The sequence below is a fragment of the Hoplias malabaricus genome, chromosome 10 (genome assembly GCF_029633855.1).
Source record: "Hoplias malabaricus isolate fHopMal1 chromosome 10, fHopMal1.hap1, whole genome shotgun sequence".
In the NCBI taxonomy this organism is placed as follows: domain Eukaryota; kingdom Metazoa; phylum Chordata; class Actinopteri; order Characiformes; family Erythrinidae; genus Hoplias; species Hoplias malabaricus.
In genome coordinates, this window is record NC_089809.1 from 15174676 (window position 1) to 15199034 (window position 24359).

The window sequence follows — 24359 nt, forward strand, 5'->3', positions numbered from 1 at the left end:
GGAATTGGTGATCCTCTTACCATCTTGGCTTCAGAGAGACACTGACACTCTGAGAAGCTCTTTTTATACCCAGTCATGTTGTCAATTGACCTAATTAATGTTATTTGGTCTTCCAGCTGTTCCTTATATGCTCAATTTCCTTTTTCCAGCCACTTATTGCTACTTGTTCCAACTTTTTGGGATTTGTTGACACTGTGAAATTTTGAATCAACATATTTTTCCTTTAAAATGTTACATTTACTCAGATTAAACTTTTGATCTGTCATCTATGTTTTTTTATGAATAAAATATTGACATTTGCCATCTCCACATCATTGCAATCAGTTTTTATTCACAATTTGTTTAGTGTCCCAACTTTTTTGGAATCCAGTTTGTACAACCACTCATCAATGAATTTACCTCTAAGCATTTGCTGTCCAACAAACATGCTAAAATCCTTAGCACTTGATTATGCCTCCATGTATACCTCCCCTGTGACAAACTAACCTTACAAACTGATAGAATATGTCTCAGCATGCCAACAAGTATACGTTATCTAGAACTAGAGTATTCACCTACCCACTGTCCAAGATTTTGTGGAATTGGAAGGACATCATAAGTTCATTCATTCATTCATTATCTGTAGCCGCTTATCCAATTCAGGGTCATGGTGGGTCCAGAGCCTACCTGGAATCATTGGACGCAAGGAGGGAGGGGGGCGCCAGTCCTTCACAGGGCAACACAGACACACACACACACATTTTTGGACTGTGGGAGGAAACCGGAGCACCCGGAGGAAACCTACACGGACACTAGGACAACAAACCAACTCCTCACAGACAGTCACCCGGAGCGGGAATCGAACCCAAAACCTCCAGGTCCCTGGAGCTGTGTGACTTGCCTCCATCACTCACTAGTCTTGCCAAGTGAATTTCCACTTCTCTAAATTCTCCCAGCGAAGCCACTGGCCCTGTCTTGCCTGTGATGCTGCTGTGGCACACCGTGCCTCCTTTTCCTGATTGCGAATAAATCTAGTCATCATTTGCCTTCTCTCTGTTGATGTGGCCTTACTAAAAGCTTTCCATGAATCACCTGACCCAAGGCCCAATCTTCCGCATTGCATTTGGCCCATCACATCCCTTAGCTCCTGGCTACCTGCACTGCACTTCCTTCCTGCTATTGTGACTGGCGCTGCTGCTTTAACTATTGCATCCTTCGATCCTGACAAAATCATCTAAATAGCAACAAGTTAAGCACAACATTACGTTAGCTAGTTAGCTGCTTATTGCTGTTAAGTAGTGACAAAATTTTTTTAGTATAAATAAAGGTTCTAACAAGTCTTGATTATGACTTATACTACAATAACTCAAGACTTGTTCTCCAGTGACTTGTCACTCGAGTGACTTAAGACTTGATTCAAACTCTTCATTCAGATTCTAAACTCAAGTTGACTTAAATTTCTATGTAAATGTACATTTAAAGGTACAACTGTAATTTTAGAATCCAGTTGTGTTCCCTTCTCCAGAAGAATAAGTGAGTATTTGTGAGTATCCTGGAGATTAAATCGGGTGTGTGAAATCAAAATAATTTTAATATCCACAATTATAAAATCATGTACAATAACTCTACCTAACTACAGGTATAGAACATATACCCTTGAGGGTACCACCACAGTGACAGCAAAAGGTATCACCACAGTGATAATTTTTCTGACAATATACAGTAACTCCAGGACATAATGTCTTGATTACCAATTTTTTTTAACCTCCAAACTGTTCCTTAAGGCAGGTACTTCTTTGTGCTATATACAGCAATGTTAATTACTCTTAACAAAAAGGCTTATGGCATACAAACGTCAGACCGTTACAGGATCGGAACTCTTCAGTGATGACTCAGTGCTTAGCTCTCGGCAGGATGTCTGTTTGTTTGCTTCGCTCCTCTCTCTAGAGCCTCAGGGTGAGCTGACGCACATTTCTTGCCTCCTCCTCTCCTAGGCTGAAAGAGTCAGGGTGGGCATGGATAGAAACATGGGGCTGGAGATAAGAACACAAATGGGTGAGTGTGGGGCAGGCTTGGGTAGGCACTGGCTTGCCAAAGGGAGGACGGGATGTTTACCACTGTGGTCAAAAAGTTAATTTAATCTCCACACCTAGGCAGAAAAAGCAATTAGCCCTGGAATTAGAGCAAGACCTGAGTAGAATCTTATCAGAACACCCAAAAAAAGGTTTTTCCCCTGTAATAAACTCACATGTGAAGCTATGCAGTAGCAGTTTTCTAAAAATAATCCTCCATACATTCAGGGAGTGTGCATGTTCCCGACAGAGTATGGATATGTATAATTGCGCTCTTTCTACTGCTCTGTTATATAGAGCATAGTATTGTCCTGAAGATCTGTAGAGATTTGCAGTAATATCAGATTCATATCAGTATCATGATGTAGACAGAACATTTTTTTGAACAAAAGTAATTGATCCCAGGTCAAATGTTTTATAATAAGGGACTTTTGCCCTGACTTCTTTGTCAAAGCCAGAACATAGTATGAATACCTTTAATGATGTTTTTTTTCTAGAGCACTGGCACATAATAATACTATAGTTTCTAAAATAAAAGTCAGAATATACATACTTATCAAACTTAGGGTCGCGGGGGGTCCAGAGCCTACCTGGAATCATCGGGTGCAAGGCGGGAATACACCCTGGAGGGGACGCCAGTCCTTCACAGGGCAACACAGACACACACCTACGGACACTTTCGAGTCGCCAATCCACCTGCAACGTGTGTTTTTGGACTGTGGGAGGAAACCGGAGCACCCGGAGGAAACCCACGCGGACACGGGGAGAACACACCAACTCCTCACAGACAGTCACCTGGAGCGGGAATCGAACCCACAACCTCCAGGCCCCTGGAGCTGTGTGACTGCGACACTACCTGCTGCGCCACCGTGCCACCCTTATACATACCTATACAAATAATAATACCACAAAAAACAGAATATATATACATATAATAATGTTATGAAATATAGCATCACTACGTGCCAGTGCACCAGAAAGAACAGTATTAAAGATATGCTCTGTAAAATGCATGCATACACCCTACATGTGTGGAGGTCTATATATATATATATATATATATATATATATATATATATATATTTAAACACACACATTCAATACCTGCTTACCTTTTAAAATGCAAAGCACTAAATAGTTCATTTATTCATTGTCTGTAACCGCATATCCAGTTCAGGGTTTTGGTGGGTCCGGAGCCTACCCGGAATCACTGGGACACACCCTGGAGGGGGCGCCAGTCCTTGCACTAAATAGTGCCCTTAAACATGTGATAGAGTCTGTGAGTGAGTGAATGAGTGTGTGAGTTACAATAAGTGCTTAACATGTAAAAATAAAAGAAAATAGACAGCTAAACTATGATGAATGAAAAGTCAATTTGCTGATAAAGGTAAAAGCTAGAGTAAGTGATTTTGTAGAAACAAGTGTAAGCAATTAAATAAAAAAAATCTAAAGTCACTTCCTTAAAACAAACAAACAGGCACTGCTTGATAAGTCACACACTTTGGAGAGAATTCCACAAATTTTTGTTTTCAAATACCGTCCACCTACGTTATGTCTCATTCATACATATGAAAACACCTAACTATTACACTGATATTGAATTTTGCATTTGCGCTCAGGATTTATCCAGTCTACTTGTGTTGTAAGTTGTGTCGCACTTCTGGCTGGGAAGTTAGACCGGTGCTGGCAAAAGTGTCCCTAGATGTGAGTGAATCGTGAATGTGTGTCGCCCTGTGAAGGACTGGCGCCCTCTCCAGGGTGTGTTCCTGCCTTGTGCCCAGTGATTCCGGGTAGGCTCCGGCCCCACCGCAACCCTGAATTGGATAAGCAGTTACAGATAATGGATAGATGGATGGTTTCAGACAATGAATGAATGACATATGAATGATATAGGGGTATCTAAATATAAAAGAAAAAAACATATGAAGGTCCTTTGAGGTAGGGTGGTGTCACCCCTCAGAGTGTCCACTGGGGAGCATTCTTGGTCCATGCTTTTTTCTCCAAGTTTCCATTCTACATGTCTGATTTAGTTTAACATAAGTTGCTTGACCATTGTGTGACATATCAGTCTGATTGTCACATAAGATCCTGTCCATTGATTGAGGTGTTTGTTTAATGCTAAAATGGGGAAAGAAGATTTTTGATATACAAACCTCTGGAAGTCTCTTCTTTAGTTTAAAAAGGAGGGTTGAGCCAACTGAGTCACTAAAATCTAAGTCACAGGGCCATCTGCTGATCTCTCTGGAGATTGGGCCTGACATTTAGCGTGAGAACTACTCCTTTTAGAGACACTATGGGATAATCGTTTGGCTATGAGGATGAAAAAATTATTTCAAGAAATATTATAGAAATTGTGCTTAGGACCTACTCTACCTTAAAGTTTAATTTGTGCCACAAGCATCTTCCACAAAAATCAATAAAGCACAATTAAGTCTAAGGGTAAAATACCATTGGACTGAGGATTGGACAGAAGGAATGCTGCATTCAAAAAAGTACACCCTCTCTGTTCTACACACACTCACTCGCCTATATAATGCAGCTTCTTTGTAATTGTTTCTGAAGATGTGGCCAGGGGCATTATTGACTCATTTTGTATTATCTTCCCTCACATCACTTCATCTCATTGTTGAATTCCCCTAGTCCCTTGGTGTAGTGTATACTCCATTTCCCACAGTTTATCAGCTGAGGCTCATTCAGATGGAAGGCAGCTGTGGACTGGTTAGATGTCAGTGGTTCTGTTGAATCAAATGCAGAACACCATTATCTGCTACAGAGATTCTAAGTATCAAATTTACATGGGCCAGAGATCTTGATTAATTTAATATTTCATTGCTGTCAGAAGAAAACCGGAAATCTTCACTTTTCATTTTTCATTTCAAGACTTCAGCTGCTCTGTACACTGCCAGAACTTTTATTGATAGGTGAACCATTGGAAATGGTGCCAAATGACAGCATGACAGGCTTGAAATGCATAAAATGAAATGAGACATGGTAGAGCAGCTGTACATGTTTCTAATGTCAAACTGCCCAATACCAAGCATGGGCTTATGGCACTTATCCATTGCAGGATACCTACTCTGCACATCTCTACACACTTTTCAGTTTATGACCCCTGGTAACTTTTCCGCTAGCACAGCCTCCCCATGAAATGTAACCACTGACATCACAAAACACTGTCTCTAACGGGAACTGCAGGATTAAAAAAAACAAAACAAAACAAAACAAAACAAAACAAAAAAACCCCAAAAAACAGCAGTAGTAAGGTTAAGCATTGATTTCTCATTGTGTACTCGCATTTTGTTTTTGTTGTTACACTTATATAGCACCTTTCTAGACACCCAAGGTCTTTACAATCAACACTGAACGGAACGCTCTTCCATTCAACACTGGTGAAAAGCAACAGCCAAATATACACAGTGTACTCTTATATCTGAAGTTCACCTGCATAGGGTACTACGGGGTTCACCAAGAATAGAGTGCCAATACATATTTGAGCATATAAACATACAGAGATTAATTTACATACACACTTATTCACTCACATCAGGATAATTTTTAGATGAGCCAATTCACCAAACCTCCATGTTTTGTGACTGTGGGAGGAAACTGGAGGCCCGGAAAGAAACCCATGCAGACATGGGGAGAATATGGAAACTTGCTGCTGTAACTTGGAGATAGCTTTGGCCAATTAGCGCTTTAAAGTTTACACATCGTGTTTAGTCCTTACTCTTCTCGTCCAGTAAGTACCATGCAGTGGAAAAGCACTATTAGAGGGTTGTAGCAATATATTCTCTGCAGTTATGGAGCTCCATCCAATACCTATGGCATTTGTTGGAGGGGCTTTTATGATCTAAAATTTATACACGAGTATCTCTGGCTTAATGCCATCAAATACTTACAGCAATGTTCCAATAACCTATCTAAAGCCTTTTTTTAGATTAAACGCTGTTATTACAGTAAAGGGGAAAAACATATTAATTCCCTAGAAATTAAAAGGATGTCTAGACATATAGCATGTATATGTCTTAAAGAAATGTTGTAGAGAAAAGTGTAATGCAGATGGCTCTCTAATGCTGCAGTGATTTGTGTGAGAAGATAGAGCCTGCTGAGGCAACATTCGATGTAATGTAGCATCACATGGAAAGCAGAGAGCTAGAGGACCGCCTAATCCCTCTTTTGTTCCCTTGTGCTGCATTCATGTTTGCTGCACTCAGTCTTTGACCACAAGCGCCCCCTGGTGGTTACTCTACAGGAACTTTTCCGCTCTCTACTGGCTTCTCACTCCCTTGGCTCAGCCCATCCCCCATGCAGATGTTCCATGGCATATCCAAGTGAATAATTGAAGCAGATTGGCCCTCTGCAGCAGCTGTGGGATTTTCTAAAGGAGATTCATAATTTCTTCTTGGGTAAGCTTTTGGAGGTCTGTGGTCATATGGAAATCAAGCTGTTCCACTGGTCAAGTTTGATAATAGTTGGTAACGGCCCAAATAATGTTTCTAATGGCAGATTATATGGTTACAGAGCTCAGTCTGTGGTTCATGTACATTGCTTCGTAACTGTTTTCTGGTGTGATCTGTTCACTTAAGTGGATTAACTTCTATAAGGAGACAAGGACATATTTGGTAATTACATTGTGGAGTGATAAGCCTATGGTGATGGCTCTTACCATTGTACTGGCTTTTGTGGGGGACCTCTTGTGGGCTTTGAGAGACATGCGGGAGATGCGCCTGTTGCCATGGTAATGTCAAGTGATCAAGGAAATGAAATACATGTAAAATATTAAAATACAAGCAAAAATATTAAAAAGAAAAATTTGCAATACAAGCACAAAATAAAACATTAAAGGAAAAGTGGGCATAAACCACTTTTGTAGTTTAATTGAAATGTATCCATACTGCAGTTAAAGCTAGAGTGTAATTATACACACACACATACACAGAGAGAGAGAGAGAGAGAGAGAGAGAGAGAGAGAACTTAGAAAAATAAAGGGAACACTGAAATAACACATCCTAGATCTCAATTAATAAAATATTCCAGTTGAAAATCTTTATTCATTACATAGTAGAATGCATTGAGAACAAAATTGATCAATGTAAATCAAAAGGATAATCCCATGGAGGTCTGGATTTAGAATCAAACTCAAAATAAAAGTGGAAAAATCAAATTACAGGCTGATCCAACTTCAGTGGAAATTCCTTAAGACAACTTAAAATAAGGCTCAATAGTGAGTGTGGCCTCCACGTGACTGTATGACCTCCCTACAACATCTGAGCATGCTCCTGATGAGGTGGCAGATGTTCTCCTGAGGGATCTCCTCCCAGACCTGGATTAAAGCATCAGACAACTCCTGGACAGTCTGTGGTGCAATATTGCGTAGGTGGATGGAACGAGACATGATGTCCCAAATGTGCTCGATTGGATTCAGGTCTGCGGAACGGGCAGGCCAGTCCATAGAATCAAAGCTTTCATCGCTTCATCATGCAGGAACTGCTGACACTTCAGCCACATGAGGCCTAGCATTGCCATGCATTAGAAGGAACCCAGGGCCCATTACACCAGCATATGGTCTCATAATTGGTCAGAGGATAACATCCCAGTACCTAATTGCAGTGAAAAGCTGTGCAGCCCTCCAAAGAAATGCCTCCCCACACCATTACTGACCCACTCCCAAACCAGTCATGATGGAGGATGTTGCAGGCAGCACAATGTTCTCCATGGCATTTCCAGACTCTGAAGTCTGTTTCTGACAGTTTACGCAGAAACATGGATATTGATGGCCTGCTGGAGGTCATTTTGCCGGGCTCTGGCACTGCTTCTCCTGTTCCACCTTGCACAAAGGAAGAGATATCAGTCCTGCTGCTGGGTTGTTGCCCTCCTACGGCCTCCTCCGTATGTCTTCCATGCTCTGGACACTGTGCTGACAGACACAACAAACCTTCTTGCCACAGCTCACATTGATGTGCCATCCTGGATGAGCTGCACTTCCTGAGCAACTTCTGTGAGTTGTAGACACCGCGTCATACCACCTCTAGGGGTGAGATGACTGACAAAATGCAAAAGTGACCAAAACATCAGCCAGAGAGAATGAGAACAGAGAAATTATCTGTGGTCATGGCCTGCAGAACTCCTTCATAGGGGTTGTCTTGCTAATTGCCTCTCATGTCTACTAGTTGTCTGTTCCATTGCACAACAGCAGGTGAAATTGATTCAGTGTTGCTTCCTAACTGAACAGGTTGATTTCACAGAAGTGTGACTGACTTGGATCTACATTGTGTTGTTTAAGTGTTCCTTTAATTTTTTGTTTTATATATATATATATGGCGGCACAGTGGCGCAGCAGGTAGTGTCGCAGTCACACAGCTCCAGGGACCTGGAGGTTGTGGGTTCGATTCCCGCTCCGGGTGACAGGAGTTGGTGTGTTCTCCCCGTGTCCGCGTGGGTTTCCTCTGGGTGCTCCGGTTTCCTCCCACAGTCCAAAAACACACGTTGCAGGTGGATTGGTGACTCGAAAGTGTCTGTAGGTGTGAGTGTGTCTGTGTTGCCCTGTGAAGGACTGGCGTCCCCTCCAGGGTGTATTCCCGCCTTGCGCCCGATGATTCTAGGTAGGCTCTGGACCCCCCGCGACCCTAAAATTGGATAAGCGGTTACAGATAATGGATGGATGGATATATACACACAAAAACTATACAAAAAAAACAAACAAAAAGAGTATCAGAAAGATGCATACAGCACATAAAATATTAAGTTAAAATTATAATTATTTTTATTATAATGATTATTTACAAACAACTCCTGGAATATTTTTAGATGAAAGTACAAAGAATGTATCAGCAAATTTTTCACAGACCAAAATGATTAGGTTTTTTTTAAATATAAGTGTAGAACATAATGCCTGCATCACAAAAATCTAGGTCAGAAATATATTTACCACTGTGTTAATTAATTGAGAAATTAAGATATAAACAGTAAAATTTTTTAATGTAGAATTTTTTGTAATCCTTTCTTGATACAAGACTTCAGGTGCTTAGTCTTCCATGGTGGCCATTGCTTGATTCTTGTCTTCATGAAGCACCATAGATCGGGACTGCAGGCAAGCCAGTCATGCACATGCACTTGTAGAATGAGACTGCTCCAGGGTCCTAAGGTTGTGGGTTTGAGCCCCGCCTCAGGTGACTGTATGTGAGGAGTGGTGTGTTCTGCCTCGGTCTGCTTGAGTTTCCTCTGGGTTTCCTCCCACAGTAACAAAAACACATGTTGATAGGTTGATTTGCTACTCAAAAAAGAGTGTATGTGTTTCTTTGCAATGGACTGGCGCCCTGGGCAGGGTGTGTCCCAGCTTGCGCCCAGCGATCCCGGAAAGGTTCCAGACCCACCACGACCCTGAACAGGATGAAGCAATTACAGAAAAAGTATAAATGAATTAATTGTCCTGATAAAATAAAACTGTACTCCCCAGAAACAAAACCAAACAACAACAAAATTCACCTTGAAACTTCCCAGTTAATAGGCATTGCAAAATGCTGTGGTGTCACCTTAGATTAACTGATCCACAGGTTTATAAATAACTATTATAGATTCAACTACATTTGACCAACCAAATCATCAGTGGGGTAAAACAGCAAATCAATATCTATTAAGCATTATTAATATTGCTAGAGGCAAGGTTTAATTTACACTTTGAACCAAAGAAATGCCAGTTGTACCTATACATTTACAGACTACATTATGCAATAAACAGTGTAATTATAACATTTAACATGTTTATTTTTAATAAATACAAAAATACATTTTATTGTTACTGTTATACAAGGTCTACTGAAACACCACAAGGATATAGGATAGAAATATGTTTACGACATAGTTAAAATGTTTATTTTGGCCAGAGTGCCCCTTTAAAACATAACAGGTTACACTACAAGCATTTTCATATAGTGGAAATATTAAATATATAAATAGATAATTGAGTTTAATCACAGAAAGAAACCAACATGGATTGCGTCAAACAAAATCAATTTTACAATACATACTGCCACCTGCTGGTTCACTACTTCAGGTTTCACAACGTGAATGATTTCACCCTGACTAGAACATCTGACTTCTATGACAGTGGATTGATTGCAGGTTTCAGATTTGGAACCAGTTTTCATTAGCTCATGTCATGCAAATTCAAAAAGCATTATACAGGGAATAGTATATTTAAAGATCCCGTCCAATTAAAATGAACATTTTTATTTATTTTTTATTAGTTTTTTAGTAAAGGTTGTTATTGTTTTAACCTTAGTAACATGTCTGTGTTATAATAAAAAAAAAAAATAAAAAAAAAATAAATATATATATATATATATATATATATATATATATATATATATATATATATATATATATCCCCCCTTCATAGTTTCTTGGAATTTATTTATTTTAAATATATCTATGACAGGAGGATTATCCATTGTAATTCACTACCTAAATTTGGATCAATCTGTCATTTAGTCAAAAATTAACAAAATACATTTATTAAATTATTCTATTTTATACAGCTAAAACAGGCTGGAGTCAAACTAACCAAAAAGAGTACAGATACATACTGGATGTACTGTACAGTATGTGTAAAGATCATAAGATTAAGAGATTAATTAAATATATACCTAGATTTTCCTGTTAAATCAGGAGTTGGGCATTAAACATGAAAAAATGTCTATTGTGAATCAGGTCAAAAATGTTGACTATAAAGATAAAATCAGTTTTTATTTTTTGCTTAGTTTTCTAGAATTCTTGCCTAATTCTATACACTACATGTTGGTTAGACAGTGTTCTCAACATGAAAGCTACAGCAATGAGATCAGATAAACAGAACAGTATTCAATAAGTTTATTTATCTACAAATTATTTTACAATCATGTATAATTAACATAGGTTTTGTAACAGAGTCCACAACACATACAACATGACTTGCATTTGAAAGTACCCCAAACAGACAGCAGGTACTGGACCATTTAGCTGCGGGTGAGGGTCTAACTACTTTTCATTTACAAAACCTGAAATAATAACAGTTTTGAGATTAGGCAAGTTAATCACTTCTTTAGAAATGAAGTGGACTAAACTGGGGTCTGGATTTCTGAATTCTCACAGCAAGAGAATTCAGAGGCTTTACCACATCAACCAAAACATGTGACGAACTTGGCCCAGTTTTCCAAAAGCATTTTTTGCTAAGAACAACTTTACTGGTGTGTAGTGTGATGCTTACTTGACTAAAAAAAGAATCATGTATGTTCTAAAATGTTTTTGGGAAATTCAGCCCTGATGAGATAAATCAAGTGTGTTTGAGCAGAGAGTCTGTCAACCCAGGACCCCATCCCAGCTTTAGCTTTGTGCTTTAATGTTCTTTAAGGAGAGCTAGACATGTCAATAAACATGCTGTACATTTTACCAGGAGTTTTCTTCTACTGACACCAAAATAAGAATTTTTGCCTGGAGTAAATATCACATGTGAATATCACATGCGGTGAATACAGTCATGATCCATAAACTGTTTGAGGTTATGCAGGTTGTCCCACCACTTAAAGAGGAAGGTGTCTGCAATAAGGCTGAACCATGGTGTGATAAGCACCTCCTTCCTCTTGGCCTTCTCCAGCAGCTCTTCCAGCTCCTCTTTAGAAGCGTAGCAGTAGGACTTTACCTCATTGGGGTCTGGCTGCAGATCCACATCCTTCTGCAGAAACAGGATGTAGTCAATCTCATGCTCACCCCACACTCCATCTGACTGGGCCTTGTAATGGATGCGGGTCAAATAGGTCATCTCCTCCGGAGGCACCTAAAAGAGCACCAGGGAGGGAAAATTAATAATGTTTATAACAGAACACTTTTTTTATATTAGATTAATTATATCAAAACAGTGCAGTAATTTTGCTGAAAATATATTAGTCTAAAATATTAATTCATTTTTTTTTTACTGTTTCTGAGCTTTTAAGTCTTTAAATGGTTAGGTGCAGTGTGATGTACAGACAGTCTCAATTGAATCCTACTCATCAATTCATAGTGATCTGTGCTTTACACATTCATGGAATCTAATTTTAGCCATGAGCTTTTATTAAGTGGTGCTTACCCAAGTAGGGAAATAAAACCAATGATCAATTCTTACTCATCTGTGATTTACCCAATCAATTCATACTCATTAGTTCCTATTGATAGTGGTCTGTTAAGAGCTGTGTGTTTATAACAGAATCCTTGATTTGTGTTGGGAGTGGGAGAAAGGCAGCATGGCGTGGCTCTGAAGGGATTAATGGTCACATGACAAGTAAGATGTTCTAAGCTGATAACACTTTCATTTAAAGGATGTGACTTTTGCAGCAGGTATTTTAGGCTAAATACACAAGTACTGTACTTTTCTAAACATTAGAGTGGGGGTTCTCATTTTGGACAAATTCTAAGGATTCAGTGCATTTATAAACATGGAGCAAAGCTTCTTTATGTGCATTCTCCATTTGTTGTAAACATCATACAGTGAATCTAAACCAATATTCGTCTATTAGTTCGTCAGGTAGGCATTCAGTTTATAATTTTGAGATTCGGGATTGAGATGCTTTTTTCTTTCTTTTTTTGATAAATGTGGTGATAAAGGCGAACCGAAATATGGCAAACGCTCCACTGCACATGTATTTAGCCTTGTCAACAAAAGTCTGAACGAAGCCTTAAACAGCCTAACATGCTACAGCAACCTACTTACAATGAAGCATGGCAAAGATACAGTTAATTTTGTCAGCTTTACAACTCAAATTAGAACACCTCCACAAAGCTCTGGTTTATTCGTATACACTCTATGCCCTTAAGCCCTGGCAACACAACACAACTTTTAAAGTCAGAGCAGATTATAAACGGACTACGTCACACTACACGACTGTTTTGTGGCTAAAGCTGAGGTTACACTACACGACTTTTAGCCCGATTTACAGTAGGGCTGGGTCTGTGCTAGTTGGCTCTAGTCTACAGATTTTGGTGCAGTCACAGGTGTCACTTGGGGAGAAAGTAATTTAGTGTGCCAGGGGCTCAGAATCTGATTTTTCAGACCACTCGCAGCAAATCAAACATGTCTGAATTTTTCATGAACCGGGCATTTGAATATTTTTTGCCTCCACCAACGAACCACGACTCTAGAAAGGAACCCGAGCCTCCGCCGAACCGGCGGCTGGAAATGGCCACTGACCCTAATAGGCGAGACTCCCAGCCCACCCAGACTTGAGTGAGCTTTTAAGATTAGCAAATTGTAGTTTTAGCAATTTAGCATTAGTGTAAATAGCAGACATCGAAATTTGTGCTAAGTTAAGACGTATCTACGCTTCGTCTCCCCACATTCACCCGCCTACTCTCCGTTATTCCACCCACCCCCCGTCATACAACCAGTGCCTGTGTTACTCCTCCAGCCAGTCGTCACGTCTTCAAGGTAGCGATGTGTAACCACTTAAAACTTTTTTTAAAACTTTAAGTCGTGTAGTGTCTCCAGGGCTTAAAGGTCATGTAGTGTAACCCCAGCTCTAGTGGGATCTTGTATGCATCTTGTATGAGTTCTGCATTTACTCGACGCAGAACCTAAGCAAGAACCCTACGCCGTTGCGAGCGTTTATACTTCTGCGTCTTCTCTGCAATTACACCGCCACACTACTCCGACTTCTGACCAATCGCAGTCTGCGTCAATGCAAATTACATTTTTAGAGAGGTGCGCGTCAGACTACAACGTAGGGTCGACGCATAAGTATAAATTGGCCTTTAGCGAACGACTCAGCGAGCAGAGCCATAACGCAAACTTAATTATAAAGTGGGCACTCAGCACTGATTTTCTGAACAATACGATTGGCCCCAAGAATTTTTATTATGCAACATTTACAGACCACCAGGGCCTTACTTAGAATTTCTGAAAGAATTCAGCGATTTTGCTACAAACCTAGCGGTGTGCAATCATAAAGTTATAATTGTAGGAGATTTCAATATCCATTTTGAGAAGGAAAGTGACCCACTAAAAAAGGCATTTACCTCAATCTTAGACTCTATTGGTATTACTCAAAATGTAACAGGGCCTACACACTACTGCAGCCACACTTTAGATTTAGTTCTGACACTAGGTCTTAACATTGACAAAATTAATATCTTACCGCAATCCTCAGCAATCTCCGATCATTACTTAATTTCATATGAGCTACGTTTTAGCCATAATATATGTAGGAACCCTCGCTATTCTACAAGGCATATAATAAAACCATCTACCTCCCTACAATTTATAGAAAACCTACCAGAACTATCGACCCCAGTTCCAACTCCATCAGACCCAATGGACCTAGATGTACTAACTGATTACCTAGAAAATACCTGTCGATCTACTTTAGAAAAGGTAGCACCACTCAAACATAAAAGTATAAGACAGAAAAAGCTCGCACCATGGTATAATGATAAGACCCGTACTTTAAAACAAACATTACGAAAACTAGAACGAAAATGGCGATCAACCAAGCTTGAAGTGTTCCATTCTGCCTGGAAGGACAGCCTTATAGAGTATAGAAATGCCCTCACTAAAACTCGCTCAGCATATCTGGCCTCACTGATCTCCAATAATAAAAATAATCCGAGAGCACTGTTTAGTGTGTTTTCTAGAATTACAAAAAATCAAGCAGGTTCTGAACAACTAATTCCAGCAACTCTCACCAGTAAAGATTTTATGGACTTTTTTAATAATAAAATTGAGAATATTAGACAACAAACTCAAGCCACAGGATCAAATCCATCCTGGCTGCCACCCGATGTGAATGATATAAAACATAATATAACTGTAAAAGAAAGACTTGAAACCTTTTACCCACTCCCACAATCAGAACTAGAGAAGATTATCACCTCCGCAAACTGTACAACTTGCACACTTGATGCAATTCCCACAAAGTTGCTCAAAGAAGTACTACCAGCTATTAATGATCCTCTTTTAACTATAGTAAACTCATCCCTTATTCTGGGCCATGTACCCAAAGCTTTTAAACTAGCAGTTATTAAACCTATGATCAATAAACCAAATCTTGATGCTAGTACACTGTCTAATTACAGGCCTATTTCTAATTTGCCATTTCTGTCCAAGATCTTAGAAAGAGCTGTGGCCCAACAACTTAGTTCATATCTACATAAGAATCATATATATGAAAAATTCCAATCTGGATTCAGGCAACATCATAGTACAGAGACAGCACTAGTCAAGATAACAAATGATCTTCTTCTTGCCTCTGATCAAGGCCACGTATCCCTGTTGGTGCTTCTTGACCTAAGCGCAGCCTTCGATACAATAGACCACAATATTCTCATAGAAAGGTTAGAAAACATGGTTGGAATCACAGGGACAGCCCTATTATGGTTCAAATCTTACTTAACGGAACGTTATCAATTCGTAAAAGTAAACAATCTAAATTCAAATTACTCTAAAGTAAGATTTGGAATTCCACAAGGCTCTATTTTAGGACCATTATTATTTACATTATACATGTTACCGCTAGGCACAGTTATAAGAAACCATGACATTAACTTCCACTGTTACGCAGACGACACACAATTGTATATTTCAGCCAAGCCCGATGACAAACACAGATTAAAGAAAATAGAGGACTGTGTAAAAGACGTGAAAGGCTGGATGTTGCGTAATTTCCTCCTTCTAAACAGCAACAGAGGTCCTGCTTTTGGGTCCAAAAGTGGCAAGAAATAAATTATCAGATTTAATTTTAAATCTCGCTGACTCTCCAATTAAACCTGGTTGAGCAGCAAAAAATCTTGGTGTCATAATTGACCCAGATTTATCATTTGATCAACACATAAGTAGTATCACTAGGACAGCTTTTTTACATCTTCGCAATATTGCTAAGATTAGAAATGCCTTATCCCTTCAGGACGCAGAAACATTAGTACATGCCTTTATTACTTCAAGGCTTGACTACTGTAACGCACTACTGTCAGGATGCACCAGCAGCAATTTAAGAAAACTTCAACTAGTTCAAAATGCTGCAGCTAGGGTCCTCACTAAAACTAGAAAATTTGAACATATCAGCCCAGTTTTATCATCACTTCATTGGCTGCCTGTTAAATTCCGCATTGACTACAAAATTTTGTTATTAACATATAAAGCTCTACATGGGCTTGCTCCTGAATATCTTCAAGATACAATTTCCTATTATGAGCCTCCACGTTCACTCAGATCACAGAAAACTGGATTTTTAATTGTTCCCAGAATTCAGAAGGCCTCAGCTGGGGGAAGAGCCTTTTCTTATAAAGCCCCCAGACTCTGGAATGATCTTCCAGAAAATGTTCGGGACTCAGACACAGTCGCAATCTTCAAATCTAGGCTAAAAACACATTGGTTTAGTTTATCTTTTGGTAGCTAATACTCCCCCATAGATAAAGGCGGCAGATCCGGGGGGTCCATGGACACAGGGAATTATAGTAAACTGAGACGCTGGTGCTGTCGTCCCGCCGCTTCTCGCGATCACTCAGGTTTGTTGACGGTGGAGCGGAGGGATGCCAGTGTTTCAGGATGCTCCCGTGTCTGTGTGTCCTCCTGGTTCTCTCCTTTTAGTTAAAGCTGTCATAGTCAGATTTGCCGGAGTCATTAGCCACACTCTGGAAATTTTCATATTTTCTACTTTACAAACACAAAACAGTTCAAAACTAATTCCATCCCTTTACATTTTTTCCGAGTAAACAACTGCCCACCTGTCTGTCTGGACACTGATGGATGACTGTCGAGACCCTCCTCCACGCTTCAGACCAGCTGCCCACGCTCCAGCAACCACCAAGTGCCTTGAAGCTGTCCCTACACTGAAGTTCTCATGGACTACTAACTATCATCACCAGTAGATTGACCAGAGGAGGATGGGTCACCCCTTGTGAGCCTTGGTTCCTCCCAAGGTTTCTTCCTCAGCTGGGGGAGTTTTTCCTTGCCACTGTCGCCCCTGGCTTGCTCACTTGAGGGTTTTACATTACATTTTACATTTGTTTTTACATTTCATGTCAAATCTTTGTCTTACTGGAATTCTGTGAAGCTGCTTTGTGACAACATCAGTTGTGAAAAGCGCTATATAAATAAATTTGATTTGATTTGATTACTCTTAGTAGAACATTAAGGCAATTACACTTAAAAACAAGGCCATCTATACAGGCAATGAATCTGTAAATAAGGGGTGTTGATGGGGGAGTCTCAGCACACAAAGTGTAGGAGGATTTTCCAGTAGGCTCTGGTTCTCCTGCTGATGCAGTGGGTGCATTTAGTCCCTGTTCCAGTTCAGTTGAAGGCAAAGACTGTAAGTGGCACAGATTGCAGTGCAGGACTAAGCCATTATGTGTCTGTACTAGGAAGGACCATGGTTCTTCTGCTGGACTCGATACTTTGCCAGCTCTTCTCTCCATCCAACTTGAGACGTACTTTGTCATATGTTAGGGAGGGAATAGACAGAGTGCCTCCTGTAATAAAAGGGTTTGTAGGCTGCTTTAGCTTTACTATTCTTGTCAGCCACTTGCTGTGGGCAGATGAGCCTCAGCTGCAAATTTTTCTTGAGAACAGGAAGGGTGGTGCAAATTTGGTGGCCTGCAATTATGCTAGCAAGGCTAGCACCAGTAGCAGCAATTGGTGTGGCTCTGTAGCACAGCAGGGCCAGGTGAGGCTATTGTAGAGTCAGTTTATCAGTTTTGCGTCTTTATCAGCTCTGACCGTCGCACCATTTGCAGTTTCTAAGAAACATCATAGTGCGCAATCCCTATCACGACTTGGTCTCAAATCTGCTCTTTCTTAATTGTTCCAAACTCACAGTGCTCAGCTAACTCATACAGTCCCCTCATGAATGTTTCAACCGACTCTCCTGGCCTCTGCGAACACTGGTGGAAACATTCTCGCTTGTGTATTACATTTCTAAAAGGAAAAAAGTGTTACTTTAATATCCCTACGACCGCATCGTAGTCATTAGCGTCATCAGGAGAAGTGAATGTGAACACGTTGAAGATAACCTCCTTTTCTTTCCCCATAGCGTAGAGCAAGGAATTAACTTAAATCTCACCCTCCTCCTTGTTCAACTTCTTTGCGACTCGGAATCTCGAGGAGCGTTGGATCCCCAGCGGACATTTAGCGGCTTGTTAAAAATAGGCACAGGGGCATGAAACTTCGACATGACTCCTCTAACTTACTGCAAGTAATCCTTTAGTGGATATACTGAACTTCTGACATCATATCATAAGTTCAGCCATACACAATTTTTGGAGGGTTAACCTATCTTTTATTTTTCTAAACCAGACACCACATAGACAGTTCTTGTTATTGATTCCACACTGCCGTTCATTTTTTCCTCTTGCCCACTCCTCAGTCCCCATTCACTAGAGGATCCTGGGAATTATAGTAGTAGGAATACTTAACATACACATATCACCACACATGTCAAGCCTAAAACAACACTTAAAACAAAGCAAGGGGACGCCACAGTTCATTTTGTCAGCTTTGTGCGTGAAATTAGAGTACCTCCGCTCAATCTGGTTAAATTGTGTATACTCTGCACCCTTAGTTAGCAGGTTAGCGAGCATAGGTAGCGAGAGAGGAGAGAGGAATATTAGGGATTGGATTTTGTTAATGACAAAAATCTACACCACCCCACTCCCCAAATATCCCGGCCGAAGCTCAGAAGCCCTAGAAATTGTATTTGGGACAGCCCTAAATAATTTAAATAAAAACAGTTTTATGATGACTACCTTGCTATTTGAATCACTTCTGACATTGGTGTTTCAGTTCAGCTTATATTATGTCTGTCAGGTAATGGGTTAAACCTAGAAACAAAAGCAGCTCAGACTTTAAAATAAACCTGCACAACCTGTAGCCTGGTAAAATGGAACGTATTCAAAAGCACCCACAGGGGTGCAGCACGGTGGCACAGCAGGTAGTGTCGCAGTCACACAGCTCCAGGGACCTGGAGGTTGTGGGTTCAAGTCCCACTCTAGGGACTTTGTAAAACGTGAGATGTGGATATATTTATCACAGAATTCTAATATAATATTTCTGAAACAATGCCATTTGGTCCCAACCAATAACTTAGTCAAATAAAACATTAAAAATCCTTTGTTAGTTCTGTTGTCTTGTAGGTTAAAGAAAATTAACAAATCAGATTCTTGTTTCTCCTGGAATATATACAATATATAATTTGTCTAACTTCTCTTGAAATGGTTTTTAGGGCTGAAATATATTAAGTAATGCAATTATAGTTAAATGTCACATACTGAATGTATCCTGAATGAACTAAGAATGTATAAATCTTTTTGCTGAAAACAGACTTCTCTTAATACAAAATACAACCACAGATTGGATAAAGCTAATTTCATGTGTTTCACATCAGTTTATGGCTTCATAAAAACATCTCCTCGGTTGTGGTTTCTCTACCTGGTTCATGGGGATACCGAGTTCAGCCTCCAGTCTCCTCTGAGCAGCGCGTCTGACCCCCATAGCATCCTGTTCTTCCAGTTCATCATGGGTGAACAGGGGGTGACTACAGCAAGTGTTGGTAAAACATTCTGCAAAGGATTTAAAAATGAATAAGTCAGAGCAGGGTTTACTGAAAAGCAAAAGCAGTGTGTGAGTTTAGAGCTAGGTCTAGGACAATATGAAATACAACTATATTGATCCCAAAGGAAACTGCATAACAATTGCAAATAACATAAAATGGAAGGTAACTTGAATGATTACTATTAAGCAGTGTAAAGAGAAAAAAATATATATACACACACACATCTCACCATCTCACATTTTAATTACAACAAAGCAGAAATGAGGCAGGTGAGCCTTGACTATCATTGTCACACTGAACTAACAACATTACACAACCATGCAATATTACAAAAATTTCAAAACGTTAGAAAGAACTACTTTCTATTTAAAATACTGAATTTAAATCTATGCCCACTTTGTAGATGAGGTTTCCTAGTTATTTCAGAGCTCTTGTATGTAACAGTTCCAGCAGCTCATACCGAAACCCATTCTAAAAATGTCTCCTAGCCCTATATCAATATCTGTAGTCACATGAACTTACTGAACTTGACTTTAATAAGAACACTATAAGCTAAACTGTCTCCCCCACACCAGATGAGGCACCCTGGTTTGGACTTTTTATTATGACAATGATGACACTGAGTACAGAGGCCATGCAAGTTACCAGATAGACGGATCATCAACTTGTATGACTAATTTTGATTCTAATTTGTTTTCAGCTACATTGGCTTATTTGTTTTGTCAGATCTATTATTCAAAATTTACTGGTTATAGGTTAAATGTAATGACTCTGGGTAAGCTGAACTGGATAAGCAATTACAGAAAAAAATCAAATGAATGCAACAAAAATATTATCAGCACCATAAGTGAAAACAATATTTTAAAGCCTAAAGTAAAACAAATAAATACAAATGCATGTTCTGTTCTTAGCTATTCATGACTGCCTGTGCCTCTCTGTTCAATGACACTGTTCAGCACAAATCCTGAAATTCTGTTCTGTGAATTCCTGACCAATGTGGCAGTAGATTTTTTCAATGATATGGAGGAAGGTGAGAATTATGGGGGAAACAAACCTGGAAAAGTAATCTTGGCATCAGATCTCTGTTGTAATAGCAACTTTTGTTCACTATTAAACAGAAAAACACTAAAAGCTCGATGCAGTAGCCCTGTCATGGAAGACAATATACAATGAAGTGTTAATAAACACAAATTACACAATGTATGGATGTACCAACAATGATATAAAACAGCAGGTAGATGAATTAAAGCTTGTGTAGAAGCTCAATATGTATTCCTTTATTTGTTACATTGTATAGGTTAAACATAAGTATCAGTATAGCCACAACACAATATGTAACAGAAATATAAACCTTCCATTCTGTTCTTTTAAACTGAACAGCCCTGGGCTTAGCACCACTACCTTTGTCAATGTTGGAGTTGAGGTGACAGTTCTTCTTAGTGTCAGCTCCAATCTTCTTATCATTCTCGTCTATGAGAATACACATCTCAGACAGCAACTGCACCTGCTTCTGGTCTAGCTCATTTGTGTTAACCTCTGGCATGTTCACTGAGATCCTGTGGCTTCTGCAAAAGGTATCAGAGTCAACAATAAACAAGTTTACAAAAGCCTGTTTGAAAGCACACACACCTTTGTTACTAATGTACATCCTTTATGGGAATTATGTAAAAATTTAAAGTTGTAAAAAGAACTTCACATCAAGTGACCATTTATGAACGACCACAGGATGGCTAACACACAGTGAAGATATTGGCAAACTGCAGATATAGACAGATATAATAAAGGAATAAATGAAATGAAACTTTTTTAATTCCATGATTAATTTAAAATAAAACTGTAATCAACAACTTCAACAGTCAGTGTTTTCATAGGCTATGTAAACAATGTAATGTAAGTAAGTGTTTAGCTATAGTGCATGTGTATCTTTTTGTGTTTGAGAAGGGAATATGGTTCTTTGTTCTCCGAAACCAAGAATAAATATGTGGCTGTTTAAAAAAAATTGTTTGGGATCCATTTCCTGATAATAAATAAAGTCAAATGATTCACTTGATCTAGCATCTACTACTAGGAACAAAGTACTGTGAACATATGTTGCCAAATCAATGAAACGGTAAGAATCTGTCGGAAACAAAACTAAAAAAAAAAAACAAACAAAAAAAAAAACATATGCATAACTTTACAAAAGTTTTGAAATAAAATGACAGGTGTGAGGTTTATTCAGTGTATGGACGATAATCATGAAACCAAACACATTAGAGCAAAGAGAATTAGTTTACAAACATTAAGTATGTGGGTCACTGTGCTCTCAGTGTAATTATCATAAATTAAAGGGAATAAACCAATTTAATTGCTGAATAATTTCTTAATTATGACTTATATACTAATAACTATAGATTAGTGTCTCAAAACAATGATTTAATACCTTATGATGATTTTGATGCTCACGTTTATAATTTTACAATTTTATAATTTTATAATTTTAATACAAGACATAATGATATGACAATAGCTTTCTTTTCTCACATCATTAAAAAAAAATAACTGACCCTTTAAATAAATCAGGACAAATATGAGACGCATATAGTACACAGTATTACAGTGTATAACTATTATTTCAAAACTAACGTTAGGTTTACATTTCTGTTTTAACACACTTAGTGACATTACCGAGTGAGAATTGTAGTCAGGGTAATAACTATAAAGCAAATAAATACTATAAAGAATAGTAATATTTTAGTATTACTTGTAATCCTACCTGAATCTAGTCAGAGAAGCAGAGTTGAGTTTAAGCGGCCTTAAACGGGGAGTGATGGCTTTTAATTGCTTACGTCCCTCGTAGGCCACCGTACGGAGCACCACCCTCGTAAACATCAGACCAATCGAAGCTTGGGTTCCTCCAACCACACCATCACACCACCGCGTCGTTAATACCCGCAAAGCACTCGCAAGACACTCACAAAAATTCGCTAAACATCGTCACACTTATACCGAGACATTTACACATACAGATAAACTTAATACTAGTTCAAACCCACCTTTAAAACTCTTAAATTTTCAAATAAACCAGAACAAACCCACTACACAATCACATAGTTATGGAGACTGGCGAGACCACGCCCGCCCCTGACATCACGCATGCATTCTAACCGGATTGGTGGAATTCAGGACCGTATGACTGGTCATATGTAAAAATAAAATGGGGAAAAGAGAGCAGTTGATTACAAAATGCTCAAACGCGCGAGTAAGTTCTCTTTGGATGTAAGTAAATGGAGGGTAGCGGTGAACCATATTTTCTTAGCTCTCATGCCAAACTTTAACGTGACTTCAGTTAATTCAAACGTTTAGGGTAGCCTTGCACAAGATTATAAATAGAATTCAGGAAGGTTTGTTAGCCCTGTCACTTTGCTCATAAAGGTTTTCAGTTCAGCTCAGAAATGTCCCTTGGGATTCAAGTGAGGACTTTGTATCTGCAGCGTGTTGCCCATAAGCCATTTTGTCACAAATTTTGCTGAAAGCTCGGGATAATTTTCATGCTGGAAGACATATTAGTGCTCAAATTTTATCATTCCAGCTGTTGCCTTGAGATGTTGCTTTGGTAGTCATAAATAATCCTCCTTCATGATGCCATATACTTCCAGAAGTACACCAGTCATTTTCCCAGAAAAACAGTCTCACAACATACTTTCAAACCTGGTATGGTGTTCTTTGTTTTAGAATCTTAATCCATTTTTTATATTCAAAAAATTATATTTTTGTTTCATTTAACAAACCAACACACTTCCAAATATCAAGGTATTTGTCCAGGTGATGCTTTTTATGCTAGTCTTGGACTGTAGGTTTGTTTGAGGGGCAGCTTTTCAGGTGTAGTGACCTGATCCCTTCTGTTTTTTTTTCAGCATTTCATTCGCTGTTGTTTTGGGTTTCATTTTAATCTTTTAGACCCAAATTCAGTGCTGGGACCAATTTGGAACCTCCTTCCTGCACAATGTAGTATTTGTATTCTTTCAGTTACTTGTGGTATATTTAGTTGTTTGGAAATTGCTCTTTGCAAGGAACCAGGCTTATTTTTTTCTGAGGCCTAATGCGGAAAAACTTATCCCAGCAATACCTTCTGCATTCTGTAGTGCGAAGGGAAGGCCTTCCTTATATTTTCAAGACAATGCAAGTCCATGTTCTGCATAGATTAAAACAGCATTGCCCCATAGTGCACAACTCCAGTTCTGAAGGCCCAATGTCCAGAAATGTTTGGTGATTCCCCTGCTAATATGCACCCACTAAACCTGCTAATTATTACATAAGATAAATTAGTGTGTGAGCAGAAAAATCACCATACCTTGCTGGATAGTGGCCCTCCAGGGTGTATTCCACAAAGCAGGAAAAAGGGGCTTGGTGAAGAGCAATGCAAGTGATTACAACACAGGCTCCATGACTCCAAACACTCATGACATAAAACAATATCATCAACCCCATAAGCAGTAAACCAGGGGAGCTCTCACTTTGAGTTCTAGTCAAACTCAAATTCTTAATTGATTGCAGCTATTTATTTATAATTATGTATTAAAAAATATGGATGAAAATATCCACTGGCTGGGTGTTAAATCTAATCCCTCCATTTTAAAATTAGGATCTTACTTTTACATTTTCATATTGGCAAGTATCCACAATATTAATTACAATAATTTACATAGAAGGGCCATATTACACTGCACAACAAACACTATTTTATTGTTAGTGCTGAATTATTACTGCTGTAAAA

General features: G+C 39.0%; 2 protein-coding genes across 6 annotated transcripts in view; one reads left to right on the forward strand and one right to left on the reverse strand.

Annotated features, from left to right (window-relative positions):
- Window positions 1-24359, forward strand: part of wdr37 (WD repeat domain 37) — a 114731-nt gene that overhangs the window by 43031 nt on the left and 47341 nt on the right. The window contains exon 1 of one of the 4 annotated variants that reach the window (XM_066682652.1): window positions 22788-22861. The exons of 1 other annotated variant lie outside the window; for it this stretch is intronic. The gene's annotated coding sequence lies outside the window, so the exon portion shown is untranslated. Of the gene's footprint in view, window positions 1-22787; window positions 22862-24359 lie in introns of those variants that run through there. 2 more of the 4 variants (XM_066682645.1, XM_066682647.1) reach the window with 2 other exon arrangements.
- Window positions 10746-24082, reverse strand: idi1 (isopentenyl-diphosphate delta isomerase 1). Of its 2 annotated transcripts, none has more exons than XM_066682656.1 (5): window positions 23937-24082; window positions 21005-21168; window positions 20658-20750; window positions 19480-19610; window positions 10746-11862 (listed from the first exon to the last, which is right to left on the reverse strand). In XM_066682656.1, exons 1-5 carry the CDS (start codon window positions 24071-24073, stop codon window positions 11545-11547), a joined length of 843 nt encoding a protein of 280 aa, XP_066538753.1. In that variant the 5' UTR covers window positions 24074-24082; the 3' UTR covers window positions 10746-11544. The 2 variants fall into 2 exon arrangements, with proteins under 2 accessions (XP_066538753.1, XP_066538754.1); XM_066682657.1 differs by lacking the exon at window positions 23937-24082 and adding an exon at window positions 22359-22745 and having other exon boundaries at window positions 10770-11862.

Bases quoted from the DNA above. Each gene is read 5' to 3' on its own strand.
- idi1 (XM_066682656.1), bottom strand. From the start codon at position 24,073: ATGGGGTTGATGATATTGTTTTATGTCATGAGTGTTTGGAGTCATGGA. The intron at 20,751-21,004 runs GTAGTGGTGCTA...CTTCCATGACAG, and splicing joins CAACTCCAACATTGACAAAG to GGCTACTGCATCGAGCTTTT. The intron at 19,611-20,657 runs GTTTGTTTCCCC...AATCCTTTGCAG, and splicing joins TGCCAAGATTACTTTTCCAG to AATGTTTTACCAACACTTGC.